Raw genomic sequence first — 27398 nt, forward strand, 5'->3', positions numbered from 1 at the left:
GATCATGGTGGCCATGCCACTGGCCCTTGTCAACCTGTCCACCTGTTGGGTAATTGTTCATCAAGAAACTCACACACCGTTATAGCACAGTGTGGAGGAGCTCCGTCTTTGAAAGAAGAAATCATTATCATGCCATCTCTGTAATTGTGGCAAACCAGTGTCTCTCGGCATGGTAGATACAGGTCACATGTAACAATAGTATGGACAAAAGGGGTCCGAGTATCCCTTTACATGAAAGACCCACCCAAACTGGACTTCACCAGCTGACTCAACTGTCCTATGGTTACACGAGGATTTTCTCTTGAATAGTAGACACCATTGTGCTGGTTTACTGCACCTGACAATTTAAAAGGAGCTTTGTCAGACCACGTGATTTTATCAATGATGCCATTGTCTTGTCTCTCTTCATTCAGAACCACTTCACAGAGTTGTAAACGGCGACCCAATCATCTTCTAATAACCCATGAAACAATCTTGGCCGCTACATTTTCAAACCTAAATGCTGCGGTAGATGACTCAAAGATCTATGGGAAATGCCTAACTCAATAGAAGCTCTTTGTTTTGATTTTTTGGGACTCTCATAAAAAATGCCTGACTCACTAACATCTCATATTCTTGGGTGGTAATAATGACTGATCAACCACTTTTTGGAGCATTACAGATGGACTCAGTTTTATCAAATTTATCACATGTTCTATAAGTTGTTTGTCTACTTGGTGAAGATGTGTCAAATTCTTCAGCCCATTTCTGTTGAAGCTTTTAGTCATCATCTGTTTTCCAGTACTGTTTAAGTATCCACTTTTGTTGGTCGTTGGTTAAATTACCAGCCATCATTACCTAAAAGATAAATCATAAGTAAGGATACAAAATAGTAACAACAATAATAATAAGACAAATGATACAAATAAATAATATAATAATTTGTAAGTAAATAATGCAAGAATAAACCTTGTGTTTTGCATACTCATATAATTTTTAAAACATTTTTAAAGATTTTATTTATTTATTTTTAGAGAGAGGGGAAGGGAGGGAGAAAGAGAGGGAGAGAAATATCAATGCGTGATTGCTTCTCATGCGCCCCCCACTGAGTTCCTGGCCCACAACCCAGGCATGTGCCCTGACTGGGAATGGAATGGGTGACCCTTTGGTTCACAGGCCAGCACTCAACCCACTGAGCCACACCAGGCAGGACTGCATACTCATAACTTTTGCCCACTCCTGTAGTTGGTCCTTGTCCCCACCTCTGGCACAGAGCTTCAAAAACCCTTGGAATTTCCTAAATGATAAGAGCAATAAATGTGTCTTGGTATTCAAAACTAACCTGTTTCATCCTCACCTGAGTTTGTTTTAATGCAGTCACTTTTGGAAAGCACCTAAAGTGGGGGGTTGGTTGCTAGGGAACAAGCCTTGTGATCAGAGAGTTGGAACTTTCATTTCTACAACCCTGACCTCCAATAGCCAATGATTTAACCAACTGTACCTATATAATGAACCCTCCATAAAACCCCAAAAAGATGGTGTTTGGAATGCTTCCATGTTGATGAACCAGAGCAGATTCATGTGCTAGGAGGGTGACAAACCCCAAACTCCATGGGGGACCCTTCCAGACCTCACCCTATGTTTCTCTTCATCTGGCTATTCTTTCATATTGTTAAAAATATTTCCTGGCTGGTATAGCTCTTTGGATTGAGCGCAGGTCTGCGAACCAGACGATCGCAGTTCGATTCCCAGTCAGGGCACATGCTTGGGTTGCAGGCCAGTTCCCTGCAGGCCAGTTCCCAGTGGAGGATGCACTAGAGGCAACCATACATTGGTGTTTCTCTCCCTCTCTCCTTCCCCTCTAAAGATAAATAAAATCTTTAAAAATATATATTGAAGTGAGTAAATTTAAAGATCTAATTGGCTTTATGCAATGATTCATGAATGGAGCAGCATCCATCCAGCATACAAAGGGGCTCTGAGGAGCTCTGTCAAATGAAGGCATTTATAGGCAGAAAGGGTGGGACAAGGAAATCATAAACAAAAGAAAGGATTGTTTCAGGCAAGGTCACCTTCCTTAGGGGGAAGGAGGGGTGTCTATCATGCAAATTACCTCTCCAGTCCCGATAGGTAATTACAGACTGACTGGTTAAAAGTCCCATTCCTGAGAGAGACTGAAACTGCAGTTAAGTTTGCCAGTGTGCGGCTTGGCACAAGTGACTCCATTTTGAGCCTTTTGTTTCTTTCTAACAGTATCCTTTAATGTTCTTTGTAATAAACTAGTAATGTAGTAGGTAAACTGGTTTCCTAAGTTTTGTGAGCCACTCTGGGAAATTAAACCAGGGAGAGGGTCATGGGAATATTCAATTTGTATGTGATTGGTGTCTGAAGTGGGGGTCACTCTTGTAGGATGACACCCTTAACCCGTGGGATCTGATACTATTTTCCAGGTAGACAGTGTCACAATTTAGTTGACTTGTAGGATACCCAGCTGATATCAGAGAATTGCTTGGTGGTGTTGAAAAAACACAACCAACATGGAAGACAATCCACATGGTTTTCCCCAGCAGGGGCCTGAAGTCTGGGGGAGACAGGATGGTGACAAACCAGCAGAGCACCCCACCTCTCCCACCGTAGACTGTTTCCACCTTGCCCAGCAGGTTGGATTAGATTTTTCTAATGGGCTTCCATCCATAGATGGTGTTTATATCCATGTCCTAGGAGGCAGAGGGAGCAGGGTCAGGGTACCAGGAGTAAGAGAAAGTTTGAGAGAAGGGGGTTTCCTGCCCAGAAATGATCCCCAGGGAGAAGAGACAGAGAAATGAGACTGGGTGGGCTGGAGTCAATCAGCTGTGACTGATGCCTGGAATCTGACACTCTTGTGGGTGTGACCCAGGCTCTCTGGGGGACTGGGACTCTGGAGTGGGGGTGGGATCTGGGACTGGCCCAGAGGGAAATTCTCAGGGTGGAGGGAGAGTTAAGTCCACTCTGTGCCTGGAGGATGAACTTAAGGGAGGGGAGAAGGTTGTACTTGTTATTTCCGAGGGAGTAGCTGCTGCAGGAAAAGGCCTCATATGGCTGCTTATTGTTTATGAAACTGCGGGTGTTCCAGCTCCTGGGAAGACAACACAGGAGGGAGAAGGGGAGGGAGCTCAAGTCCAGGTCAGAATGTGGAGAGAGGTAGAGAAAGTCAAGATAGGAGAATGCGGTGAAAGAGGTGGAGGTGTGAAAGTTAGGAAGGGATGGATGGAGGTGAGGGGTCAGGAGTGAGAGAGGAAAATGAAGAGGTGTCAGGGGCAGATGAGAGGAGCCAGGACATGGACAAGGATGGGGTTTGGGGAGTTGTGGAAGCTGGGGCCCAGATAGTCAAAGTGGGAACAAGTTGTATAAAGTAAAGAGGGGTCACAGGTTAGGATGGGATCTTCCTGAGGAGACCAGAGGTGGTTCCCAGCCTGAGGGCCCAGCTTTCAGACATGAGGGGTGGGCACTGGGTGAACGAGGGTGAACATGTAGGAGGAGCAGGGTCATGGCCAGCAGGAAGTGGGGGGGCAGATGCTGGGCACTAGACGGATGGAACTAACAGCCTTTGCAGAACTCATGTAGCCAGCTTCATATTTCAAGACCTGAGAGCAGGGCAGAAGGGAATATGGTCTTACGCTTCAGCCAGACATCTGGTTAGCTACCAATGCATCCTACCTTCTATGTGTGAAGGACAGGGAGGGGCAGTGACAGAGGTGGCCTCTGGAGGCTAGACCAGCAGACAGAGCTCCCCTTATCTTCTTGTAGCTGTCCAACTGGCTGTCCCTATTTTTCATGCTCTCAGCTAGTTTGGGTCTAGGTGGTGCAGGATACAGAGTGGTAAAGCAGAATGAACCCAATTCAGCACCTGCTGAGCCAAGGGGTACAGTCTCCTGCACACCCTCCTTACACCATCCAGAGAGCATCTTGATATATTGACAAGGGACAGGAGGGCTCTGATGGGGTGGGTGTTCCAGAACCTCTCTGCTTTACCACTAGACTAGCATATTTGTTTTGCAATTTCCAAGTTCCTAACTCTCCATTTCTCCACTCCAATCCTCCCACACATCCCATGTTAGGTCCCACCCTTTCCCACTCCTGTGGACTTCGGAGCATTTGACCTCCTGGCAATGAGCTGGCTGGAAGACAGGAGGTAGACGGACTCTCTCTCTCTTTTTAAAAAATGTTTTAAAGATTTTTTAGTTTATTTTTTAGAGAGAGGGGAAGGAAGGGAGAAGAGAAACATTAATGTGTGATTGCCTGTCGCACGCCCCCCAACCAGGGACCCAGCCTGCAACACAGGCATGTTTCCTGACTTGAAATCGAACCAACAACTTTTTGGTTCACAGGCCCACACTCAGTCCACGGAACTACATCAGCCAGGCTGAAGGGACTATTTCTGAACTTACTAAACTCTCTATTATTGATTCATCCTCCTAACAACCCTGTAAGACAGGGGCTTTTATTAGCCCCATTTTGGAGATGAGAAAGCAAGCTCAAAGAGGTTAAATGACTTGTTCAGAGTTAACCACCTATAAAAGGTTGGGCCACGGTTCAACACAGGGCCGTCTATAGCAAGAAGCCACGTAGCAAACCATCGTGCTTTGGTTACTCCGGGGGTCCCCGTGTTAGTTCACAGCATCAGCACCCTCTCAGTTCCTCCATATCTCAACATTGCCTTCCATCCTTCCCACCCACTCATCAGATTCAGTAAACTGCCAAATTGTATCTTTACTCCTCCTTCTGGCCTTTGTTACTTTCCACCAGGATTCCATCTCATTTTAATGTTTAGTATCGGTTATTATAAAGGTACCACAAGTACATTAGAGGAAATTTGAAAATGGCAAAGAAAAAGACACCTAGAGTTCAATCATCTTATTACCACCATAGCTTTATCTTCCCACAGGTTCTTTTCCTATGAATAGTCTCCTTTACATAATTGGAATCACTTCATATTATAATTGGTCATACTTTTTCAGCTAACATTTACCATAAGTGTTTTTTCACATTCTTTTAACCTCTCGCTAAACATCATTTTGATGCCTATGTAGCGTTCCATTGTTAGGATGTCCCATAGTTAGTTGATCAAGCCATTTTCCTATCCATCACCTTCTAGAGTTTCCACATTTTCTGTCATGTAAGTAATACTGTGATTCCCAGAAATGGAACTAGCGGGTCAATCAGCGTGCACATTAACACAAGTTGTTTTTCTGAGAGAATACTCAGAGTATATGAGATTCCAGTCTCTTCCCATCCTTCCCAGCATGGGTAAGATCGTTGAAAATCTTTGTGTCTTGGTGGGTAAGGGAGGTAGAAGAAGAGGTATGGTGGGGATACATGGTGATAGGAGATTTGACTTGGGGTGGTGAGCACACAATACAATACACAAATGATGTACAATAAAATTGTACACCTGAAACCTATGTAATTTTATTAACCATTGTCACCCCAATAAATTCAATTAAAAAAAAAGAAAATCTTTTCCCCTTTAGTGTGATTTTGTTTATATACTTCAAAAACAGGCAAAACTGCCCCATCTGGTGTGGTTCAGTTAGAGCATCGTCTCACACACCAAAAGGTTGTGAGTTCAGTTCTGGTCAGGGCACATACCTAGGTTGCAGGTTCGATCTCCAGTCAGGGGTGCATATGGTAGGCAACCAATCAATGCTTCCCTCTCTCTCTCATATCAATAAAAATATTTTTAAAAAAAACAGGCAAAACTAGCCCTGACCAGGTAGCTCGATTTAATAGAGTATCATCCCGATATGCAGAGGTTGTGGTGGGTTCGATCCCTAGTGAGGGCACAAGCGAAAATCAACCAATCAATGCATTAATTGATTAAGTAGAAAACAAACAAAAAAAGTAGAAAACAAATTGATGTTTCTCTCTGTCTCTCTTTCTCTAAAGTCAAGAAATAATTTTAAAAAACAGGTAAAACTATTCATGGTATTAAAAATCAGGACAGTAGTTACTCTTAGACGGAAGAAAATTATTGGGAAGGGTCACGAGAAATATTTCTGGGGAGCTATAATGTTCTATTTCTTGATCTTAGCACTGGGTACAGAGGACATTCAGTTTTAGAAAATTTGTTAAGTTGTACATTTATTATATGTGTACTTTTCTGTATGTTACACTTCAATACAAAGTTTACCAAATATGCCAAAAGCACAAGTGACAAAGAAAAACTCAGTAATTTGGACTTCGTCAAAGTTTAAATTTTTGTGCTCTAAAAGGCACCCTCAAAGAAGTGAAAGGACAACCCACAAAATAAAAAAATATTTGCAAATCATACATCTGATAAAAGACTTGTATCTAGAAATATAAATAACTCTTAAAACTCAGTATAAAGACAACTCAATATAGAAATGGGCAAAGGGTCCTGGCTGGAGTAGCTCAGTGGATTGAGCGCAGGCTGTGAACCAAAGGATGGCCAGTTCAATTCCCAGTCAGGGCACATGCCTGGGTTGCAAGCCAGGTCCCCAGTGTGAGCCATGTGAGAGGCAACCACACATTGATGTTTCTCTAACTCTCTTTCTTCCTCCCTTCCCCTCTCTCTAAGAATAAATAAAATTTTTAAAAGAAAATATTTTAAAAAATAAACTAAGTGAAAATTGGCAAAGAGCCCTGGCTGGGTTACTCAGTTGGTTAGAGTGTTGTCCCAATAACTAGGGTTGCAGGTTCGATCTTTGGTCAAAGCACATATAAGAAGCAATCAATGAATGCATAAATAAGTGGAACAAGAAATCAATGTTTTTCTCTCTCCCTCTCAAAAAAAAAATCAACTAAAAAAAGTTTTAAGTGGGCAAAAGATCTTAACAGACATTTCTCCAAAGATATAAAAATAGCTAATAAGTATATGAAAAGATGCTCAACATTATTAGTCATCAGGGAAGTGAAAATCAAAACCATAATGAGATACCACTTCCCATACTCCAGAAAGGCTATAATAAAAAAGGCAGACAATGACAAGTGTCAGGGAAGATAGGGAGAAATTAGAATCTTCATACATTTCTGATGGGAATGCAAAATGGTGCAGCCACTTTGGAAAACAGTCTGATATTTGCTCAAAATGTTAAACATAGAATTACCATATGACCCAGCAATTCCACTCAGGTATCTATACCAATGAGAAATCAAAACATGTGTCTAAACAAATATGTGCACACGAATGTTTATAGCGGCATTATTCATAACAGCCAAAAAGTAGAAACAACACAAATGTCCGTCGGCTGACAAATGTATAAATAAAACATTATCTATACAATGGGATATATGGCAATAAAGAGAAATGAAATACTGGTACATGCTACAACATGGAAACACTCTGAAAACACAACTCGAAGACACTCTGCTAAGTGACAGAAGCTAGTCATAAAAGACCACATATGTATGATTCCATTTATATAACATGTCCAAAATAGGCAAATTTATACATATATGAAGTAGATTACTGGAGGTGGGATTGTGGGGGAAATCATTGAATGACTGGTAATGGGTACAGATTTTCTTTTTGGAGTGACGAAAATGTTTGAAAATAGGTGCCCTATTGGTTGATGGGTAGCTCAGGTGAGCTAGTTAAAGTGCTGTCCCTATACACCAAAAGGTTGCAGGTTTGATCCCCGGCAAGGCCACATACCTAGGCTGCAAGCTTGGTCCCCAGTTGGGGGACCAGTCCTGGCACGTACGGGAGGCAACTGATCAGTGTTTCTCTCTCCTATCAACGTTCCTCCTTTATCCCTTCCTCTCTCTCTAAAATCAATGAAAACATGTCCTTGGGTAAATGATTTAAAAAAAGTTGTGATGGTTGAACAAGACTATGAACGTACTAGAAGCCATTAAATTTTACTCTTTAAATGGGTAAATTGTATGGTATGTGAATTATATTGCAGTAGAACTATTATATTTAATTTACTAGGGAAAATATCTTTGTTAATTTAATGAACAAAAACAGCTGTTATTTTAATATACAATCATTTGTTTACTATGTTTTTATGTTATTCTTTGTACTTCCTCCTCTGAAATTGTCCTTCACCCATTAGTCTTCAGGATCCTCCTTTTTTAAACCTATTTTGCATGTATTAGTTACACAACAAGATTGTAACTCATCGTATCTGCTGCAAATATATCTCCCAGTGGGCCCACCTTTCTTTTTTGGGGGGCAGGGGTGGAAATCTAGTTTTTTTCTATGATTTTATCTATTTTTAGAGAAAGGTGACAGGAAAGAGAAATGGAGAGAAACATCATGTGTGAGAGATACATCAATCAGCCACCTCTCGCACACGCCCCAACCAGGACTAAACCCACAACCCAGGCATGCGCCCTGACTGCTGACCCTTTGCCTTGCAGTATGATGCCCTATCGACTGAGCCACACCAACCAGGGCTGTTTTTTATTTATACACACACTTACCAAAGTTGTAAATTTACTCTGTAGGTAACCAAACCCGTCACTCTTTTATTGAGGTGAAATTCACTCTTTTCTTTCTGACTTCTTCTATGGTATTTAAACTTTCAAGTTTGTCCTCCCCACACATATTCCTAGAAGGCTGATGAATATTATTCTATGTTGTTTCCTCTAAGTATACTTGCTTACATTTACTTCATGGCCTCCTAAATCTTCGCTAGTCCTATACACCATGTCAAACTAATCTTATTTAAAAACAGATCTAATTAAGTCGCTTCTCTGTTCAAGAACTGTTGGTGGCTTCCCACTCCCTATAAAATTAAGTTTAAACTTCTAGGCCTGTCATTCAAAACTCTCTACCACTTAGGAAGACTGTGGAAGTCAGTTTCCCTGATTCCTTCGTCCAGCAGTGTGCCCACCATTCCTTCCCCGGACACCTCAAGTTCCCAGTGTACCCCTTGCTGCTATAGCTACACTTGCTTTATTGTCTTTCCCCTGCACCCTCCTGCTTTAGTGCCTTCCCTCAAGCTATCCCTCTACTTAGAGAGTTGGTCCTTGCCGATATCACTTGCCACAGGTCCGCCTCTTTCCAACAAGCACTTTCTGCAAGTCCATTTCACTTTCAGCAAGAGGCCTTCCTGGATCTCTTTGGTCACAACAAAATTCTCTTCCTATAGGTCTCTAACACTTTGCCCACTTTAATTCTATTCCTTGATGTGTGCTTTTTATTCATATTGTGGCAGGGTCTGATTTCCCTGGCTCTGGAAGTTTCTAGAAGGCAGGGACCAGGTCTTCATCGTGACCTGTCTTAGCCCCTTCAGTGACAGCCCATTATGTCTGGATATAATTCAAAATTCTTGCTGACTCCAAGACTTTGGGCAAGCTGCTTGCCTCGCTGGCCTTGGATTCCCCATTTCTGGCCTTTAGTGCTTTCCTGTTAATGAGAGATAATAACAGAACCTGCATCAAGGAGTTGTGGATGGCTTTTACTGAGTTCATTAGTACCATCTACGGCCACACCACCCTGAATGCACTCGATCTGGTTCTGGTCTGAGCTCAGAAACTAAGCAGGGTCAGGCCTGGTTAGTATTTGGATGGGAGGTCATTGATACGAAGGATTTCCCACAAAACCTAGTTTAGTGTAAACATTAACTGTTATCTTTTTCATCGTCACCATCATCGTCTTCATCTTCAACACCACAGCCTTGTCTCATGAGGCCTCAGCCTCTTCCCACCACCGTTTCCCCTTGCTCGCCAGGCTCAGGACCTACTGCTGTCCTGTTCCTTTAACCTGCCAAGCACGTCCCAGCAGGAGGGTCTGTTCCTCGACTTGCTCCACCTGGCTAAGGAGGACTCCTCATCCTTCAAGTCTCAGCAGATACATCTGAGAGGCCTTCCTTCACCAACCAGCTTAAATGAGGTCTCCCCAATATATGTTTATGCTACACTCTTCAGTAATGACGTTCCTATGTGACCATTTGTTCGAAGCCTCCCCACCCAACTGTATGAGCCATGCTGTCTCGTCCACCATTCCATCTCCAGCTCCTGGCATGCTGTAGACACTCACTAAATGTAGCTGGAATTTGACTGGCTGAACAAATGATGAGCAGAGTAGTTTATACAGCAGGGACTCAACAAGCATTTGAACTTTAATTCACATTAACCCCATATAAACTCTCTGCCTGGGCTTCAGAGGTGGAGAACCTTAGTTTTCAGAGATTACACCTAAACATAGAACCAAAAAAAAACTGCAATGTAAGATAGGAAATAGGAATAAAAACATCACATACAGCCCTGGCTGGTGTAGCTCAGTGGATTGAGCGCCGGCCTGCAAATCAAAGGATCACAGTTCGATTCCCAGCCAGGGCACATGCCTGGGTTGCGGGCCAGTTCCCTGCAGGGGACACATGAGAGGCAACCGTACATTGATATTTCTCTTCCTCTCTCCTTTCCTTCCCCTCTAAAGATAAATAAATAAAAATATTTTTAAAAAATTAAAAAAAAAAAACCATCACATACAAGTGTTCTTCATGAGAGCAGAAACCTAGAAAAGGTTTTAGATGGGAAATGGCTCCTTCCCAAGGCTGGAGTAGGAACCTGGAGATGTGGGTCAGCTTCCATTCCCACTCCTCTTCCCCCACACCCCAAGGTGGGAACTGCAGGGTGTATAGTCTCCCACCCATTTCCTGTTCTGCTTCACTGAAGACCTCAGCATGGGGGTAGGGAGGAGTCTCATTAGTGGGTGCTGAGAGGATGGGGCTGTGGCCACATGGTAGACAGTTATTGTAAGCATTCTGGGTACTGGAAGCTGTGCCCAGCAGGGGTCAAAAACAGCATCTTTGAAACTCAGCTTGGAGGCAGGGGGCCTCTGACTCAAAATTTTTTTACACATTCCTTTTCTGTCAGCCTGGCCCAGAAGGTGCCTGGGCCATCCTGCTGCCCTCATCTCCCTTTTTTATTCAGGCTGTAGCTCCTAATCCTCCACCTTTACCTTTACTCTACTAATCCCCAAAGCAAGGCCCCACTTTGTAATTAAAAAAAAAAAAAAAAAAAAAAAAGGAGGGGTGGATGTGCAGAGGCCCTGCAAGGGTAGTTTAGAACTTTCCCCTTAAGGGGATGAGACTTGAGATCAGATTGAAGTGGGCTGGGCTGCAGTGTAACCTTTGGGGAAAGGGGTTAGAGGGTAGACTGGGCTTGCATAAGGGTATGAAGAGGGGCTGGAGGTTATACTGGACTAGACTATCAGTCCTAAAAAAGGGAGCTAGTGGTCAGCCTGGATTGGGCTGGGGTAGGAAACATGGGGAAGGAGGAACTGAACCAAGGCTGAACTGGGAGTCTGCAGTGGGTCCTGGCTGGGCTAAAACAAATTTTCCAGTATCACGCTGGGGCCTGGGGTAGGGCCATCACCTGCACCTGGGAACAGAGGCCATGATGGCCTTGGAGGGCCTGCCCTTCCCCTACCAGAGAGATTCCTCCAGAGTAAGGGCCTTGCTCAGCGAGGTTGCTGAGGCAAACAGGGAGGAGCCAGATCAAGGGGCTCCAGAGGAAGTCGCTGGCCACTATGTTTCCTGAGTTCAGAAAGTGTCTCCCCGTCTGACAGACCTCCTTTCCCCCAGCAGGGCAGAGTCCAAGCCTAGCAGTTCACTTTTCTTGACCCCCACTTCCTCCAACACACACACACACACACACACACACACACACACACACACACACACTATGAGCTTTCAAATGCCCAAACCAGTTCCACAACTGCTGCCGGAGCAGCCCCCAGACCCAACACAATCCCACTGCTAAGCCATGCATTTAACACCACAGCCTCATCTCTGTATCTGTAGCCTCCCACTCACACCAATCATGCCTTCTCTGCCTGGTTCAGAACCGTATCCCTAGCACCTAGAGTTGGGCCTGGCACCTGGAGAGAGCTCAGTGATTAGCTGAAGGAATGACTCCACCAAGACACATACCATAAGCAACTGCATATACTATCCCACATACATATTCACACGTGTATGTTCCATTACATACATATATCTAAACCCTCTCCCAGCTCAGCAGTCCCATACATACATACCCTGGCACACACTTAGGCAAAAAGGCCATATGTACACCCAGTACTGGACAGACACACTCCATGTAGGTGTTACCTAGCATTCCCACGGGGAGTTGGTGGTAGCGGCTGGCTGGCAAATGTCCTTCAGTCAGGTCTGGCCTGCAGAGGAGTGGTGTGTTTCTGTGCGTGCAAATGTAGGCCTTGGGGTCCTGAGGCACTGGGGCAATGAAAAGGAGCTGGGCTGGCAGCAGGGCAGGGCCAAGGTCACTACTGAATTGGAGAGGGGGCGGGGCAGGCCATGAAGTCCTGTCCTCTGGTTTCTTCTGCCAGCTGGGAGGTGAGGGTGGAGGCAGGTCCATGAGGCCTTACTCCAGATCCAGAGACCTTAGTAGGGACCATAGTCTGAGGCCTCATGTTCCCCGGCCTGGGATGAAAATGAGGGAGACTGGATAGGGGGCTTTGTAGGTACTGAGACCCCACCCCCAATTCAGAGTAGTGTGTCCATCTTGCCAATCTTCTTTAATGGCAGGGGAGGAGAGGAGTGGGGGAGCGGGAGTAACTGCCTGGAAAGGAGCCTGTGTCCTCCTCTCTCCCTCTGCGCCCTCATCCAAAGTTAGCAAGGAGACAGATAATCCCGCTACTCTGACTTCCCCTAGGGAACCGGGCTACTCAGCCTCCCCGGTAGGGGCAGGAATCTCACTGACTGAACCTCTCAGGCACTCTAACCACCAACTCCTTCAGAGTACTCTCTGAGGCAAGGATGCCATTCCCCACCCACCCCCAAGAACCTAAGCCAGGACAGGCCATCCCAGGAACACTGCCTCAGGAGGGTCACCTGTCTGGCAACCCCATGACAGGAGTGAGGAACAGTGTGGAGTGGGAAGTGAACTTTTGAGGGAGAGGGGGCCAGGCTAGGACACCTAAGGACCGACGACGCCAGAAGAATAAGGGGGAATGTGAGATGGGAGTGAAAGGGAGTCCTAAATCCAATTCATACCTCCTTCCCAATGGCAGGTCTTAGGACTGCAGGAGGGAGGGGAAAGACTGTCTTGGGCTGAGTCATTACTGAGCATCAATGACCAACCAAGACACGCTCAAACTGAAAAGTCTCTTTATTGATCAGTACCATACATGACTCAAATGGAGGGAAAAAAAGGCATTACAGTTGGAGTGGGCCATCCCTCTTCCCCATCCCTTCCCTCAGCTCCTGACACAACACCCCTCCAGCAGTGGCAACTAAAGTGAAGGAAACAGAGTGGAAAGAGCCCCAGAATCCAGAAGAAGGACTGGGAAGATAGGTGGTACTAGCACTTCTGGAACTCACCACAGGAAAAGGCAACAAAGCCAGAGCTGGCCCCAGACTCATGGGGCCCTACTCTTGGCCTCACCCTGGGCCCTGAACCTCCACGTGTCCAACTGCAGTACAGCTGAGGGCTCTGGCAGCTTTCCCCTCCCTTCTATGAGAGCAAAGACTGGAGGGGATTTGGGAAGATGAACACCCTCTACTTCAGCTGGGGAACAGAGCCCTAATGCTTCCAGCTTAGAGGTGGGACACCCTCAGTGGCTCCCTCCCCACTGTGGAGAGCAGGGGAGGACTAGATTTGCAATCTGAGGGAGTGGATGAGCCCTTCCCCTAAGCCATGCCTACCCAACTGAGACAAAACAAAAAACACAGTGACAAACTGGGCTGCTCCTTCCCTCCATACTCCCCAAGGGAGGGAGCCTCCTCCTGCCCCATCCAAGACAGCTGCTTTAGCGGAGGCTTGTAACGAATATACACACAGGTGGGGGACGGCAGAGGACTGCGGTGCTGGGACTGAGGGAGTTACGAGCAAGCGTCCTGGAGGATGGGGAAACAGAGACAACAGCTGGGAGCTGTTCCAAAGCAATGGCCCCCTACCCCATGGCATGCCTTCCCAACTCCAGTTATCCCAGAGGCAAAGGGAAGAGAGATGGCGAAGTGTCTCCTTGGTCTGAAGCTCTCAAACTATATAAAATGGTAACATATACCCCCCTACCCTACCGATACTCTCACCTCCACCTGGGCCCCAAACCCTGCATCTGCCAGGCATAGGGAGGTAGCTGGACTTTTAATAAGGGGAAGAGGAGGGGGGGGGGACATGAGTGATTTTTTTAACTTACATTTTTAATAATATTATTTTTTTAAAAACTTGGAGCTGGGATAGGTGGTGGAAGAGAGGAGGAGGCCAGAGCTTTACCCCTCTACTTCCAGCCACCTAGGGGGAGGGTCTGGGGAAGGGCACTCAACCAAGCGCCATAACTTTATGTCCCTAAGGGCTGTGAGGATAGACAGCCCAGGCTCGAAGAGGGTTGAGTCAGGAGGATGGGGAACCCATGGGGTGAGGATGGAGGCAAATGCTCTGGGGGGTGGTCAGGACATTTCTCAGAGGCCCAGGGTCCACACAGACATCCACATGAGTACCTCCTTCCCCCAAAAGGCTCTGCAGAGGCCAGGCCCAGCCCAGAGCCACTGCGGGGCAAATCTTGGCACCTGCCCCCAGTGAGTCCAGTTCCTCCCTGAAGTGGGTGGATGGAGGCTGCCCATTTTAGATGCTCAGTCTCTTCATTCTGTCTTCTGCTCCCTGGGGCTTCAAGGGGTGGGGCAGGCAGGCAGAGCGCTGGGTGGCCCTGGTGAAGCCTTTACTGGGAGGCCTGTGATGTGGGGTTCTCCGATTTGCTTTCTTGGCTGGATGGAGGCTTGCTGTTCCAGGGGCTGTTGGCGCCCAGGGCAGGGGAGTTGTTAAAGCTGTCCTCGTCGTCAATGCCGTTGGCTGCGTCAAACTGGGTATTCTCCAGCCGGGTGATGAGCCTCTCGTCCTCGTCCCCGAACTCCCCGCCCATCAGGGTGGGCTCCCCCACCACCATCACATCCTGAGAGTGGCGGAGGTCCCCAAACATAATCGGGGCAGGGGCTCGCCCAGCCCAGGGCAGCAGAAACCCCCAGAGCCCCAATACCCACCCAGAAAACTCAACACCCCCACCCCCTTCTCATACCCCAATTTAAAACATCAACTCCTCTGACACCCTCAGCCCTCGGAATCCTTCCCACTGAAGGACTGCAGAGCACCATGCTCTGTAATACACATCCACTAGATCCTGGGGAAAAGTCAATCTACTCCCCTAGCTCCCCAGTCCATCTCCCCGAAGTTTTAGGGGGCTCCTAAACTTCTGTCCACATGTAAGAGAGGGAGCAGATCAAAAACACCAGTGGGGCAGGTGTGTGCATGTTCATATAGTCTAGATCGACACACAATGAGGATGCACGTCCCTCTGCGAGTGAGTGTCTGTGTCTCCGACGGTCTGTGTGCTCCCAAGCTGTCTGTCCTGAGCGTCCGTGTGTTCTTGTGGCTAACTCTCTCCCTTCACATCTGTATTGCTATGTCTGAGTCTGTGTGATCATACCACACATGTGACTAACAAGGACTCTCATCAGTGATAGGAATCAGCCAGCCCATTCTGGCAGAGCACGCTGGGAAAACTGTCTCTGCTTCTATGCCTGCTGGTAAGCTCACACTGGGACAGGGTCAAGGGTCAGGGGTCAGCAGTGGGGGAGCCCAGAAGAGAGAAGAAAGCCGAGATGCTTACAGGTACCTGGCTGGAGAGGGCGAAGGTGCTGGCTGGGCTTTTCTTCTTGCTGTTGCTGTTGTTGGTGTTGCCGCCCCCAGAGCTCATGGTGCTGCCCCCTGACATCTTCCGTTTCCGCCGTTTGCTGGGCTGCTGCCGGGCGGGCTCCGCTGTGCCAGGAAAAGGAGACTCAGGTGGAGCAGGGTGCTGGGCCCCTGGCACCCCATGCTGGCTCCTAAGAAGCCTGAGCCTACCCCGATGCCAGTCTTGCAGACCCAAAAGCAAGGACAGGGCTTCACAAGGAGATAGACAGAGCCTTGGGGGATGGCATCAGGTCCTGGCAGAAGCAGGTACAGGCCCAAGGCACTCACCGGGGGGTGCTACCATACGCTGCCACTTCTGGAAAAGGCAGGTCTTGAGGCAGTCACGAGGGCTGAGGCTGTAGGTCTTGTGGCGGGACATGAGCTCCTGCATGGGCTCGAGTATCACACACAGCTGTGGCGAGACCAGGAGGGGGCTTGTCAGGAGAGAGACACGAAGCTCAGTCAATGGGAGGGGGCAGAGACTGAGTGATCAGACTCACTCGGAGGTAGTTGAGAGTGGAATTGGACAGCCCACACCGTGTGATATTTTTGGAGAGCTGATCCAACATCTGGGGGTCCTGGGCCTAGGGGAGGAGAAAGACAACAGTGCTAGCACCTGGGTTGCACTTGCTCACCTGCCCTATCATCTGAGCCTGTGACACTCCTGAAAGAGAAGAGGGACTATTATGAAGTCCATTTTTCAGGTGGAGAAACTCTAACCCTTTAAGGTCACTGTCAGGATACGAGACCTTATTCTGTCCTTCCCACTGTCTGCCCTCCCCCTTTCGCCTTGGTTTCTGCCCACACTCACGTGCATGGCAAGAATGCTGCGGGGGATGAGCTCCCGGTGCTGCCGGATGCTGAAGTGCCATGTCTTTATCCGCATCATGTCGTCAAACATGAACTCCAGGTATAACCGCCCCTCCACACATACCTGGAGACAAGGTTGTCACAGCTCTGCCCCTCCCCCATACACAAAAGTGTACCTGTTCCACATTTGCTTACAACTCCCCCGCCACATATACTTCTGCCACCTGCATCCAAATCTGGGTGTACAACTGGCACGGACCATCCCCTCACAGAACTATTATACCCTTGACCCTTGCACACACCACAAACTGAGTAGAAATGCTTAACCAGTCCTGTCCTCTCCCATGCAGTTTGATACACTCATCTGCTATAAGCTTCCTATGAGGGCAGGCTCTTACTCATTGATGTGCACACCCTGGTGGCCCAGAATACAGTCATATACAAGCTCGGTAAATGCCTCCTGAATGCGGTGGCACCCCTGCCCCCCTTCTTATCTGGCCATGCCCCAGTATGCCTCCGTGGGGAACAGCTGAGTACATTTTGGGAAGGGGGAAGGGAATCAGACCCAGGTGCTTCGGCATTCCACATCCATCTGGACTGCTGACCTGGGTGAACATGGGTTTGCCGTGCTGGGTCACCATGCTGCCCTGGTCACAGTCGAGGGACACAAAGTTGCTGTGGAATGCCTCCTTGGGGTGCTTAAGCACATAGTATAGCTCCGTAGCACCCCCCTCGAAGATGCTGCGGAAGTAGCGTGGGATCAGGGTCCGGCCAATGGCTGTAGAGAAGGGAAAGACTCTTCAGAACAGTAGGACCTCAAAAGAGGTCAGGCAGATGCCACTCCTGCCAAAACAGATACCCTGGAACAAATATCCACTCCCAGGCCTTGGAAGGACACAGGAGGTATACACTCCCACAGCAGAACTGGCAGAACCCCCAGAGGCCACTCACTGTATCTCTTTGGTCCATCCTCCAGGCAGAAAGTGATGGTTAACATGGCATCATCCTCAAAGAACTCAGTTGTGAAAGCATCCCACCAGAGATTGTCGCACTCCTAAGAGCACAGGGAAAGGTGTCGGTGTGTATCAGAAGACATCCCACTGCGGTGCCCAGATGGCCCTCTCCCTCCTCTTTCTTCTGGATACCTCTGTCCAGTTTTGAAGCCGTTTGTTAAGCTCGAATATTCTGTAGTCAGTTTGGTTTCCATATGGTGTGTGTCTCCTGGGGTAAGTAAAGAAGGGAGGTTAGTAGAAGCAGAACCTCCCCAAACCGCCCAAGTCTGCCCTCACCCATGTAATGGAAAGTACCTCCTATCCCACTGGACTCCACTTACCCAATCCCAGGCTCCAGGTATGTCGGTGGATACATGGGGGTTGGGCTGTGTAAGGGAAGAGGCTATGAGAATGGGGGTGGAAGACAGGAATTACTGGGGGGTATAACTCCCTCCCCTATTTAGGTAGGATTCCACCTGGAAAAGGGATGAGAAGTGAACAAGACTCACCCCACATCCCGATCTAGCATGGTGCCCGGATGGAATGGGGGGAAGGCGTTGCCGTTCGGGGGCTCCTTCGGTGAGTACAGCTTGAATGACTTTGAGGAACAACCTAGAAGGCAAAGGAAGAAAAAAGGGGACCTGAGTCCCTCTTTGGAACTCTCCTGAAGTTAACTAGACTAAGTGAACAGGGACTGGTCTCCTGGAGCCAGAGAGAATTAGGGGAGAACTAGGGGAGGGGGGACTACCCTAAGAAGCACCTACCTCTGCTTTCAAATCTGGCTCCAACTTTGTGTTATTAAGAAACTAGAAGTACCCAGCCCCAACACCCAAGACCTTATTTCTTCATGTGGCTGAGGCCTGGATGACAGAATTAAAGCTGGGAAGAAATGCCAATACCACAGAATAAGTAAATACCCAAACATTAGAATCGAATTTTAATAAACCCCTTTTCAACAACATTATTATTTTTTTTTTAACTTTTTTTAGAGAGAGGAGAGGGGAGGGAGGAAGAAAGAGAGGGAGACTAACATCCATGTGCAAGAGAAACATCAACTGGTTGCCTCCCACATGCCCACAACCAGGGACCTGGCCTGTAACCCGGGTATGTGCCCCGACCGAGCATGGAACTAGCCTTTCGGTCTGCAGGGCAACGCCCAACCCACTGAGCCACACCAGTCGGGGCTCAACTACATTATTTTGTTCGATCATCACCACCATGGCATGAAGCAGCAGGGTCAGCTGTAACATTCCCATTTTACAGATGACACAACTGAAAGCTCAAGGGGTCTTGCCAAGATCATAGAACTAAGGACTTGGGGCCAGACCCTCTGATTCCATATCCTGAAGTATTTCCACCCTTCTTTTGACCTCTGGAGATCAAGTTGTGGGAGAAAAGAGGGGATTTGGCCAGCTCCCTGCCCCTCCTCCACACCCAGGGTCTCAGGAGGGCAGGGGATGGAAAGATAAAGGGGGGGGGGGGGTGTGCCTGTTGGGTGCCACCCACCAGATAACCAGTTGGGCCTTCTGACTGCCCCCCACCAACGGCGACTCCCTTATCAGCCTGACCCCCTCTTCCACACCCACCACTAGTCTGGTATTGTCTCCAAACCAGAGAAACCCAAAGCCTTAACCCATTCTGTCTTCTAAGACTTACAGCACAGGAGGAAGGTAGAGGGGCCTCCACTGCATCTCACTCTATTTACAAAAGGAAAAGAGGAGGCCTGGGAAGGAGGTTAGGTTCCAGGGGCTCAGTCTAGGATGTAAGTGGTAACTGGACAGGGACCTCTACTCGTACCTGTGCACGTGCGGGATGCCCCCTCACCTAGAAGTATGCAGTTCCTGGTGTACTGTATTACCTGACTGGGAGGAGTGTCAGATTCACAGTTGGGTATGAGACAGGTACCCCTGCAATGCTATCACTCACTCCCCACCCTCCAAGATGACGGAAAACTGAGGCACCATTCCAAAGGTCCTGACCCCAGTTAGAGCTGCTTCCTCATGGTCCCAAACTTGATTGCATTTGGAAGGGTAGCTGTACTGGTTGTGTCTTAGCCTCCTCTCCAATCTAGACACAAAATCTACTTTACTCCTCAGGGGGAAGAGACAAAGGAAGACCCTGTGCCAATGTCTGTCATTTAATTCTCTCCCCAGGGAACCTTCCTCACAATATGGGCAAAAGGAGGGTCCCAGAGAGGCCTGCACTACACAGTCCCTGAAGGTGCCAAGAGTCAGAGCCTGCGTGTACCTGCACATGTGTGTGCCTCATCCTGCTGAGCAGGCTTCTATCCTCAGCTCGCCCCAACATGCCTACCAAGGGCTGGAACCCAGCAGCCCCAGGCAGGATCGCTGTGCCCAAAACAGGCCCTTGCCCCACCCATGAGCTCTCACAGGCCACATCCATATGCTCCCAGCACGGCATACACAGCCTTCACATGCCCTTCTGGACTGAATGAGGAGCCTGTGTCCTCAAGGAAGAGACAGTCCCACCACCCCCAAGTCTCCACACTCCACCGGCAGGTAGACCGAAGCCATATATGGGAAGCCACAACTCATGCAGCTCACCAGAGGCCAGGCCTGGGCAACGAACCCAAGAGTCTAGATGATCAGACGTGGGCCTGACCAGGCCATCCTCCCCGCAAAAGCATCACTGCCCTTGCCCCTCAGTTTCAGAGCCACTTGAAGAAATGTGTCAGCTCAAGACCATAAAAACAAGTGAGGCAGGATACCTGGATTCCTCTCTAACTCTGAAAGAAGTTTCAGAGCTTCAATTTCGCTCACTAGTCAACTAAAAGGCACAGTCTGGGCCCAGGGAACAATTCTGAGGGGCAAAAATCCAAAGCTCTATGGCCTTGATTTACACCTCTAGTGAATGGACGCAAAAACCCTCAGCATCTCTCCAGAGGCATGGCAACTCCCAGTAGCTCCGGCACAAGGGCTTGAGAGTGAGAAGAGAAGGGGAGGGAACATCACCCAGACCATCTGTCCCTGTTGCTGCCTGTCCTCAGCAGCAGGGGTGGAGGGGAAAAGTGGGGGTGGGGGTGAAAGGGCTATGTCATCCAGTCTTGGAGTCAGACATAGCCCCCCTCCCACCTCCAGCAACCTGGGAACCCTTGGGAAGGAGGAGAGAGTAAGAGCCCAGAACTAGTAAAGTTTTCCCAGGATGGAAGCTGCATCCCAGGACTGAGGGGGGCAGCTCCAGCTGGGCATTTCCATGGTAACCAGCCTGCCTCCCTTTTGGGGCTGACCAGAGGTCAGTAGGCCTGGAAGCCCTGGCCTCTCTCAGCTGAGGCACCTCTCCCCCAGCCAGCATACCAGGCCAGTGCCTGACCCAGGACCTTCTTCTACCCACCCCCTACAGCTTGCAAGGTGCCCAGACTTACCTGGGAGAACTGAGGGGGCCAGGAGAGGTGCGGGAGCAACTGGAAGCCCACCAGGGCCCTGGCAGGGGTGAGGACTGAAGGGGGGCCAACTTCAGCCGCTCATGTCCCGAGTGGGACGGGCAGGCCTGGCCGGGAGCTCCACTCCGTGGGCCGCACAAAGACTTGCACGCACAGCCTTGGTCTGCCCCGCAGCGGCCACAGCCCCGGGGGAAAGTTACAATGGCCACTGGGCCGAGGACCGGGGGCCAGGGGGCCGGCCTGGGGGGCGGGGGGCCGCAGGGAGTCTGGAGCCTTCTTTGTTTGCAAGGTTTCCCTCAACAATGGCTGCTCCGCTCTTTCCTCTCTCCTCCTCCTCCTCCTCCTCCTCGGCTCTACCCGCCGCCGCCTCACACTGCCTCTACCTCCAAGCAGCCCGCCTGCCCACCTCAGGCCACCAGGCCCCTCTGCCGGGGCAGCAGACCAGGCACGGCCCGGCACTCACACTCACTCACAACCGCACACGCACAGACACACGCAGCGCCCACCCGTTCTCAGCCTTTTCTCCCTTTCTTTCCTTCCCTCCCTGCTCGCTCACGGAGCCTCTCAGAATGAGGCCCCAGGGCGGGCAGAGGGTGGAGCTGCCCCCACCGGCCCCGCCCCCTCCCAGCCAGGGAAGAGGAAGAGGGAGAGCGAGAGGGAGGGCGCGGGAGCGCAAGAGGCAGGCAGGCAGGCAGGACTGCTGAGAAAAACAAAAGAGAGACAGAGACTGGAAGAGACTGGGATGGAGAGATGGAAACAAAACAGACTGGGCCTGGAGAGACCTGGGTGGAGGGAAGGCCTGTGGGGACCGGGAACTGACTGCTCGCTCCAAGCCCGGAGTGTGGTGCCCAGGAGTGAGCAGGGGAGCCAAAGCTACAGGCAGGGATGGAGGAGGGTGCTCTCCTCTCTGGAGACTCCCAATACCTACAAACCACCTCCCAAACGTGCCCCAAGTCTCTCTTGCCACCCTGGGCTGCAGCCCCTGGTGAAATCCCAGAGCAACTACCTGCGGGGGAGGGAGACTCCAGGGGGTTGTTTTTGACAGAGATACACTCTGACTTCAGCCTATAAACACCTGGCTGAAGGGAGGGGTACACTCCAGGCTCCTGGGCCCCCAACCCAGCCGAGTTCCCAGCCTGATCTGCCTTAACAGGAAGCTCCTTCCCCCACCGCAGCCACCACCACCGGAGACACGTGGGTGCAGGGGAAAGAGGCGCTGTCAGAGCTAGGGAAGGCAAACTTGCCCAACCAAGGATCCCCAGAAGGGGGCCTGGTCTGCTGCTGAATCCTCCCCGCCACCCCAGGAAAAAAGGTGTGTGGTTACTGGGGTAGGAGCTCTTCTCCAATGCAAAGGGGATTCCCAAGAGAGGGGGTATTTCTAAAACTTGGGTAGTGGTCCAGGCCCTACTCCCTGACAGACAGGAAAAAAGAAACACAGAAACACACACACACACACACACACACACACACACACACACACACAGAAGGGGGCAGCATATAGCCTAGTTCACTGCAGGTTGAGTCGCTGCTCCCTATTCCCTGCTCACCCCCACCACGTTCACTCACAGCCCCAGGACAGGGTTCCTCCTGACTCACACACCAGTTGGCTGTGCAGCAAGAATGTCCTGCACCTGGGTCTGTGAACACCCTCCACATGTAAGTAACACATCTCACTTTCACATAAATCAGTACCTGAAACATACATACCTCAAGCTCTAAATAAACCCAAACCCAAGATGCACACACATATACAGATGCGTCAGATCCTGATGTCCATACACACTGGGACTAGTGACATGCACGCCCTGACCCCAATGGACACACCAAAAGTGCCTTATATACCTCCTGAACCTGTGACAGACTTACACACACGTCCTGACAATGCGTTACCACCCAGGCATTAACCCCATAAACTACCACCCTTCCCAAAACCTGCACACTGTTCTCTACCATGGCCTGGCCATGATACACCCAGGTTTTCACAAAAACACCAAAATCTCTGGCATTCAGCCAGTTTGTACAACATACTACCTACACCAGGACTTGAGACATTCTCACTGACCCAAGTTTGCAGCCCAACTCTAAGATAACCCCCACTACTGACAATTCCTGTCATTTGTTTGGTGCCTTTAAACTTTCCAAAGTGTATTCATAGGCAGTATCTCAAAAGTACAGCACATGGGGCCAAATATCAGCCTAACTAGAACAGATTATAATAAGACAGAAAAGCCTGAGGCCCTGGATTTCTAACTTGACCCATCTAAGCCCAGCCCTGGAGCACTGCAGTGATTCCTACTCTCTTCCCCTCCAAAGAACGGCCACTCCAGGCCCAAAAATGACTGTCTACATGGGAAGGGGTATAGGTGTGTGCTCTGGCTTCTGCCCCCAATTCAGGGTGCAGAACCCCTACCCACTATGTCTCCTCAAATTTAGGGGGGAAGGGACCTTAAACACCAAGATGATGTACATACCAAGACTCTGGCATATCATTTGAAATGGGCCCCCTCCTACTTCCTTCTCTAGCAAGTCTGCCCCTCTCTATGTTCTGACTTAATTCCCCCACTTTCACAGGAGCAGGAGAGGTCCAGCTAAAGAGAGCAGGTCTGAATTAGAAAGCCCTAGTAGTCGGGGTGGGGATGGGAGGCATCAAAGGACAAAGGTGATGAAGAAAGAGTAGAGAGAGAGCCCCCCTTCTGGAGGTGAGGACTTTGAAGGGCAGTAGCCTTCAGGATAAGGTACTAGCACTGCCCCCTGCCCGGGCCCCTGGGGCTCCCTGACCCAGGCCTCCAGTGTGCCTGCCCCCCTTCCTTTGTCTGTGCCCGGCCTCCCGTTGGCCTGGCGCTCTGCCATCCTCTTCTCCTGGCTCCCAGCCGCCACCACTGCTGCCTCCTCCCCTCCCCCTACTCCTCCCTGCCTTAACCCTTCTGAGCCACATGCTGCCCCAGACAGGCCCTGGCTCCCTCAGCAACCTGCCCTACCCAGGGTGATGTCCCTTAGCAGAGGTTCTATCTACTCCTGACCAAAGCCCCAGAAGCTATTCCCCACCCCAGAAGCACCATGGGAGCTGGGGGTGTGTGTGTGTATATATCTTGTGGTGTTCCTTCTGCGTGTGCATGTGTGTGGGTCTGTGTGTGCTCTGGCTTCCCTCAGTCACATGTGTGGGGCATGTGCTGTCTCTGCTGGGCTAGGGGAGGAGGAGGAGCTGGGAGACAGCAGAGCACAAAGGAGAGACTCAGACAGCCAGGCAGGCAGGCAGGCAGCAGGCGGGCGGCCTGCCAGGGCGCCTGGGCGCCCACCCTAGGGCTGCTCCAGTTTGGGGAGGGGTCTTTGGACCTGGACTGTACATGCTGCTTTGATGCCCTTGTGTTCAACCATGTGCTCCCACCCACCCATGCAAGCCTGGTCCCCTCTCTTACCCCAATTCCTGCCATTCCCCACCCCCAGGCCACTCTCAAACCTCTCTGCATGTGGTTCTCCTTTAAGTCGAACCTCTATCCATCCTCTGTGGCATCAACCCATAAGACTTCTTCACATTGGGTAAAAAGATTCCCTGCTCTTAGACATCTTTTGCCCCCTCTCCCCCAACCAGGCCACTAGACACACAAATGGAACATGTCCTTTGGGGTGCTGACTGAAGATGCCCTTACACACACACACACACACACACACACCTGTGCACAAGTCCTCTTCCTGGTCCCATGCTGCTCCCAGACAGGCTGAGAAGGAAACTTTCTCCCTTCTCTGCTGGACCCAGGCACCCTGCCCCAACTTCAGGGCCAACCTCTCTCCAACCTGACAACCCCTCTTGCCCACTATTTGTAGAAACTAAGATTCAAAATGTAAGACTTGGGCCCCTTGCCTGTTCAGAGCCTTAGTTCCTACTATGCTCATGTGAGGCAGTGGAGGATCAAGGTCATGGGGTGGACTGAGAGTATGGATGGATCCAACCAAGGTACCCAGCATGGGGCCGTTCTTTGAAAAAAATACACACACAAATATTCACACCAAGCTGGTTATGAGGAGGAATGATGGGGCCGGGCAAGATTCCAGCTTAGTAAACTCTTTCCTGTCCTCTCCCCCACCCTCTGCAACAGGAGCCAGGGGTTCCCACACCTAGATATTCCAGAATCCTCAGGCTCTACTAGCCCTCCCTCTGGGCCCTGGGCCCCTGAAACATCAGTCTCAGCAGGCACTTTAAGTGTGTGCCCAGACCAGAATGGCTTGGGTCACATGATTTTCAAGGAAGCTTCCTCACTGGCAGCTTCCCTTGAGGATTGGGGTTGGGGGCACTCGTGGGGTATGGGCCTCCCAGAAAACAGGGAATCTAAAAGAGCAAAGGACCCGAACCAAGCTAGAAAGTCAGGGACACCTGACTTTCAGATGGAAAGAAGAAAGCTAACTTCAGCCTGGGACGGGAGCAGGGCCTGCAAACAATTCAGCTGGGTAGCTCAATTGGTTAGAGCATCAACCTGATACACCAAGGTTGCAGGTTTGATCCCCAGTCAGGGCACATAAAAGAATCAACCAATGAATGTATAAATAAGTAGAATAATAAATCTATGTTTCTTTCTCTCCCTCCCTCCCTCTCCCTCTCTAGCTCTCTCTCCCCTCCCCTACCACCTCTCTAAAAGTCAATTTAAAAAAAAAAAAAAAAAGAAATGTAAGAACCCAGGGTCCTGGGGAAGTGCATGGACAGTGTTCTGAGGTCCTGAGGTCCTCTGAAAACTACCTCTACAATCACGTTGCCTCTCTTTCCTCTTCGCAGGGAGAGCCTTCCCCTCCCCAGTAAACAATCAGATCCAGGCTGTCACTGGCAAGAACTCTGCTTGGGGGAGGCAGGAATCTGAGTCTAAGTTCTCGATTTGGGGTCAAGCATTGCTCCCCTCAACTCTCACAAATCACTCTAGTCCCTAGCTTGCCTGGGGCTGCCACATTCCCTCTCCCACAGGGCGCTGATGCCAGACCCCAGGGCCCAATTATCTGCCCCCTCCCGGAGTACCTCCTGTCCCTCCAGAGAGCCAACCGTCCCTGGCAACAGGCGGGGAAATTTGGAGGTGGGGGAAGATGGGCCCCCATTAATCCCTCCCCCAAAACACCGTCCTCAAAAACAGCCTGGAGGGGGGTGTCACAGGATCTGTAAGAGGGAATAGGCAGCAAGTGGGGGGGCAACCCAAACCAGCCAATCACAACTCTATGGTGACCTGGGGGGGGTCAAAAGTCTAGACTCACTTCTGATTGGCTAACACCCTGGAATTCTGGGAATTTAAGCCCCCCAAACCCCTCCTCAAGTAGCCTCTCCCCCGACACACAAAAAATCTACACACAAGCTACCCCCAGCACCCCCACCCCGCGCCTCCAGGCTGCTGCGCATTTACATAGTTGGGGAAAACCCTCCCCTCCAGACTGAGGTCCCACATACCCTTCGCAGCCCCCTACCTCCGCCATGCCATCGACGCCCCACACACAAGTTCTCGCCAAACAAGGGGTGAGGGATCCGCGAAGAGGGTAAGGGAGGGAGGGGCCGGGCGGCCGTGCGCCCCACTCACCAGGACAGGCACAGCCCACTGACATCTTCACATCGCCCGCCGCTGGGGGCCCAGCCGAGTCACGGTGCCCGCCCCGCGCGGGGACAAGCCGGGCATGAGCCGCCGCCGCCGCCTGCGGCCCCCGCTGCCCTCGCCGCCGGCCCGGCCAGGCCCGGCCTCTGCCCTATGCGGGCGGGCCCTAGCTGCAGCGAGGAGCCTGTCAGGCGCGGAGCAGACAGGAAGGAAGCCAGGCAGGAAGGCGAGCTGCCTCTGCGTGTGTGCGCGCGGGTGTGCGTCCCCCGAGTGTGTGTCTGTGTGTGCGCGTGTGCGTGTCTGTGAGCTCTCGCTGCCAACGCCGCCGCCGCCGCCGCTCGCTCCCGTCTCCCACTCCTCCCTCCCGCTATCGTAGGCGCCCGCTCCCCGGCCCTAGCGGGGCTGGGCCGGGCTTTATTAATATGCTAATTGCCTGCTAGTGGGAGGGGAGAGCGGTGTCAAAGTGACCCGGGCGGGCGCACAGCGAGCGACGACGTGCAAGCCCCGCGCCGCGGGCGGGCGCGCTGCTTGGGGCCAGGGGCGTTCAAGGAACGGCAAGCATGTGACGCAGCTTTTAAAAAAGGAGACGGAGACAGAGACCCCAGAGAAGGAGGGCGAGGGGGAGGGATAGGAGACATAGGCTCGCACTGTGTGTCCTCCCGGCGCTGCCAGGTTGGGAGCCGTAAATGAGCCGGAGCGGGAGCCGGGACTCGGGGAGGCGGAGCCTGGGTGGGCTATGAGGTGTAGCTCTTTCTCCACCCCAGCAACGAACTGAGAGGGAAGAGGGACTGCTGACCCCCCAACCCCCCACCCATGCTGTCTGTTGAGACTGCAGTCTTACTCGGGATCCTTGTTATGGATCCTCCTCCCCCCATCTCAACCTGGGTGGGGAAAGGACCACTATCCTAATTCTTGTAGCAACCCGTCAACTCACCTCCTCTCTAAATTAACCACCCCTCCCTTGCCTGTTAAACCGGTTGGGACTAGAGCTAAAAGGGTTAATTAAGTGGGGTTCCTGCC

General features: G+C 50.4%; 1 protein-coding gene across 5 annotated transcripts; it reads right to left on the reverse strand.

Moving 5' to 3' along the window:
- Window positions 1-744: 744 nt before the first annotated feature.
- LDB1 (LIM domain binding 1) lies at window positions 745-26749 on the reverse strand. Of its 5 annotated transcripts, none has more exons than XM_053668453.1 (11): window positions 26367-26606; window positions 17930-18032; window positions 17762-17806; window positions 17574-17649; window positions 17380-17482; window positions 17034-17206; window positions 16430-16552; window positions 16119-16202; window positions 15907-16030; window positions 15557-15705; window positions 745-837 (listed from the first exon to the last, which is right to left on the reverse strand). In XM_053668453.1, the coding sequence occupies exons 1-11, from the start codon at window positions 26389-26391 to the stop codon at window positions 760-762; spliced, it is 1083 nt and encodes a 360-aa protein (XP_053524428.1). In that variant the 5' UTR covers window positions 26392-26606; the 3' UTR covers window positions 745-759. The 5 variants fall into 5 exon arrangements, with proteins under 5 accessions (XP_053524428.1, XP_037015350.1, XP_037015348.1 ...); XM_037159455.2 differs by lacking the exon at window positions 745-837 and adding an exon at window positions 13045-14842 and having other exon boundaries at window positions 15563-15705; window positions 26367-26749; XM_037159453.2 differs by lacking the exon at window positions 745-837 and adding an exon at window positions 13045-14842.
- Window positions 26750-27398: the final 649 nt, after the last annotated feature.

The sequence above is a fragment of the Artibeus jamaicensis genome, unplaced genomic scaffold, assembly GCF_021234435.1.
Source record: "Artibeus jamaicensis isolate MK-2021 breed Jamaican fruit bat unplaced genomic scaffold, CSHL_Jam_final contig_490, whole genome shotgun sequence".
Taxonomy (NCBI): Eukaryota; Metazoa; Chordata; class Mammalia; order Chiroptera; family Phyllostomidae; genus Artibeus; species Artibeus jamaicensis.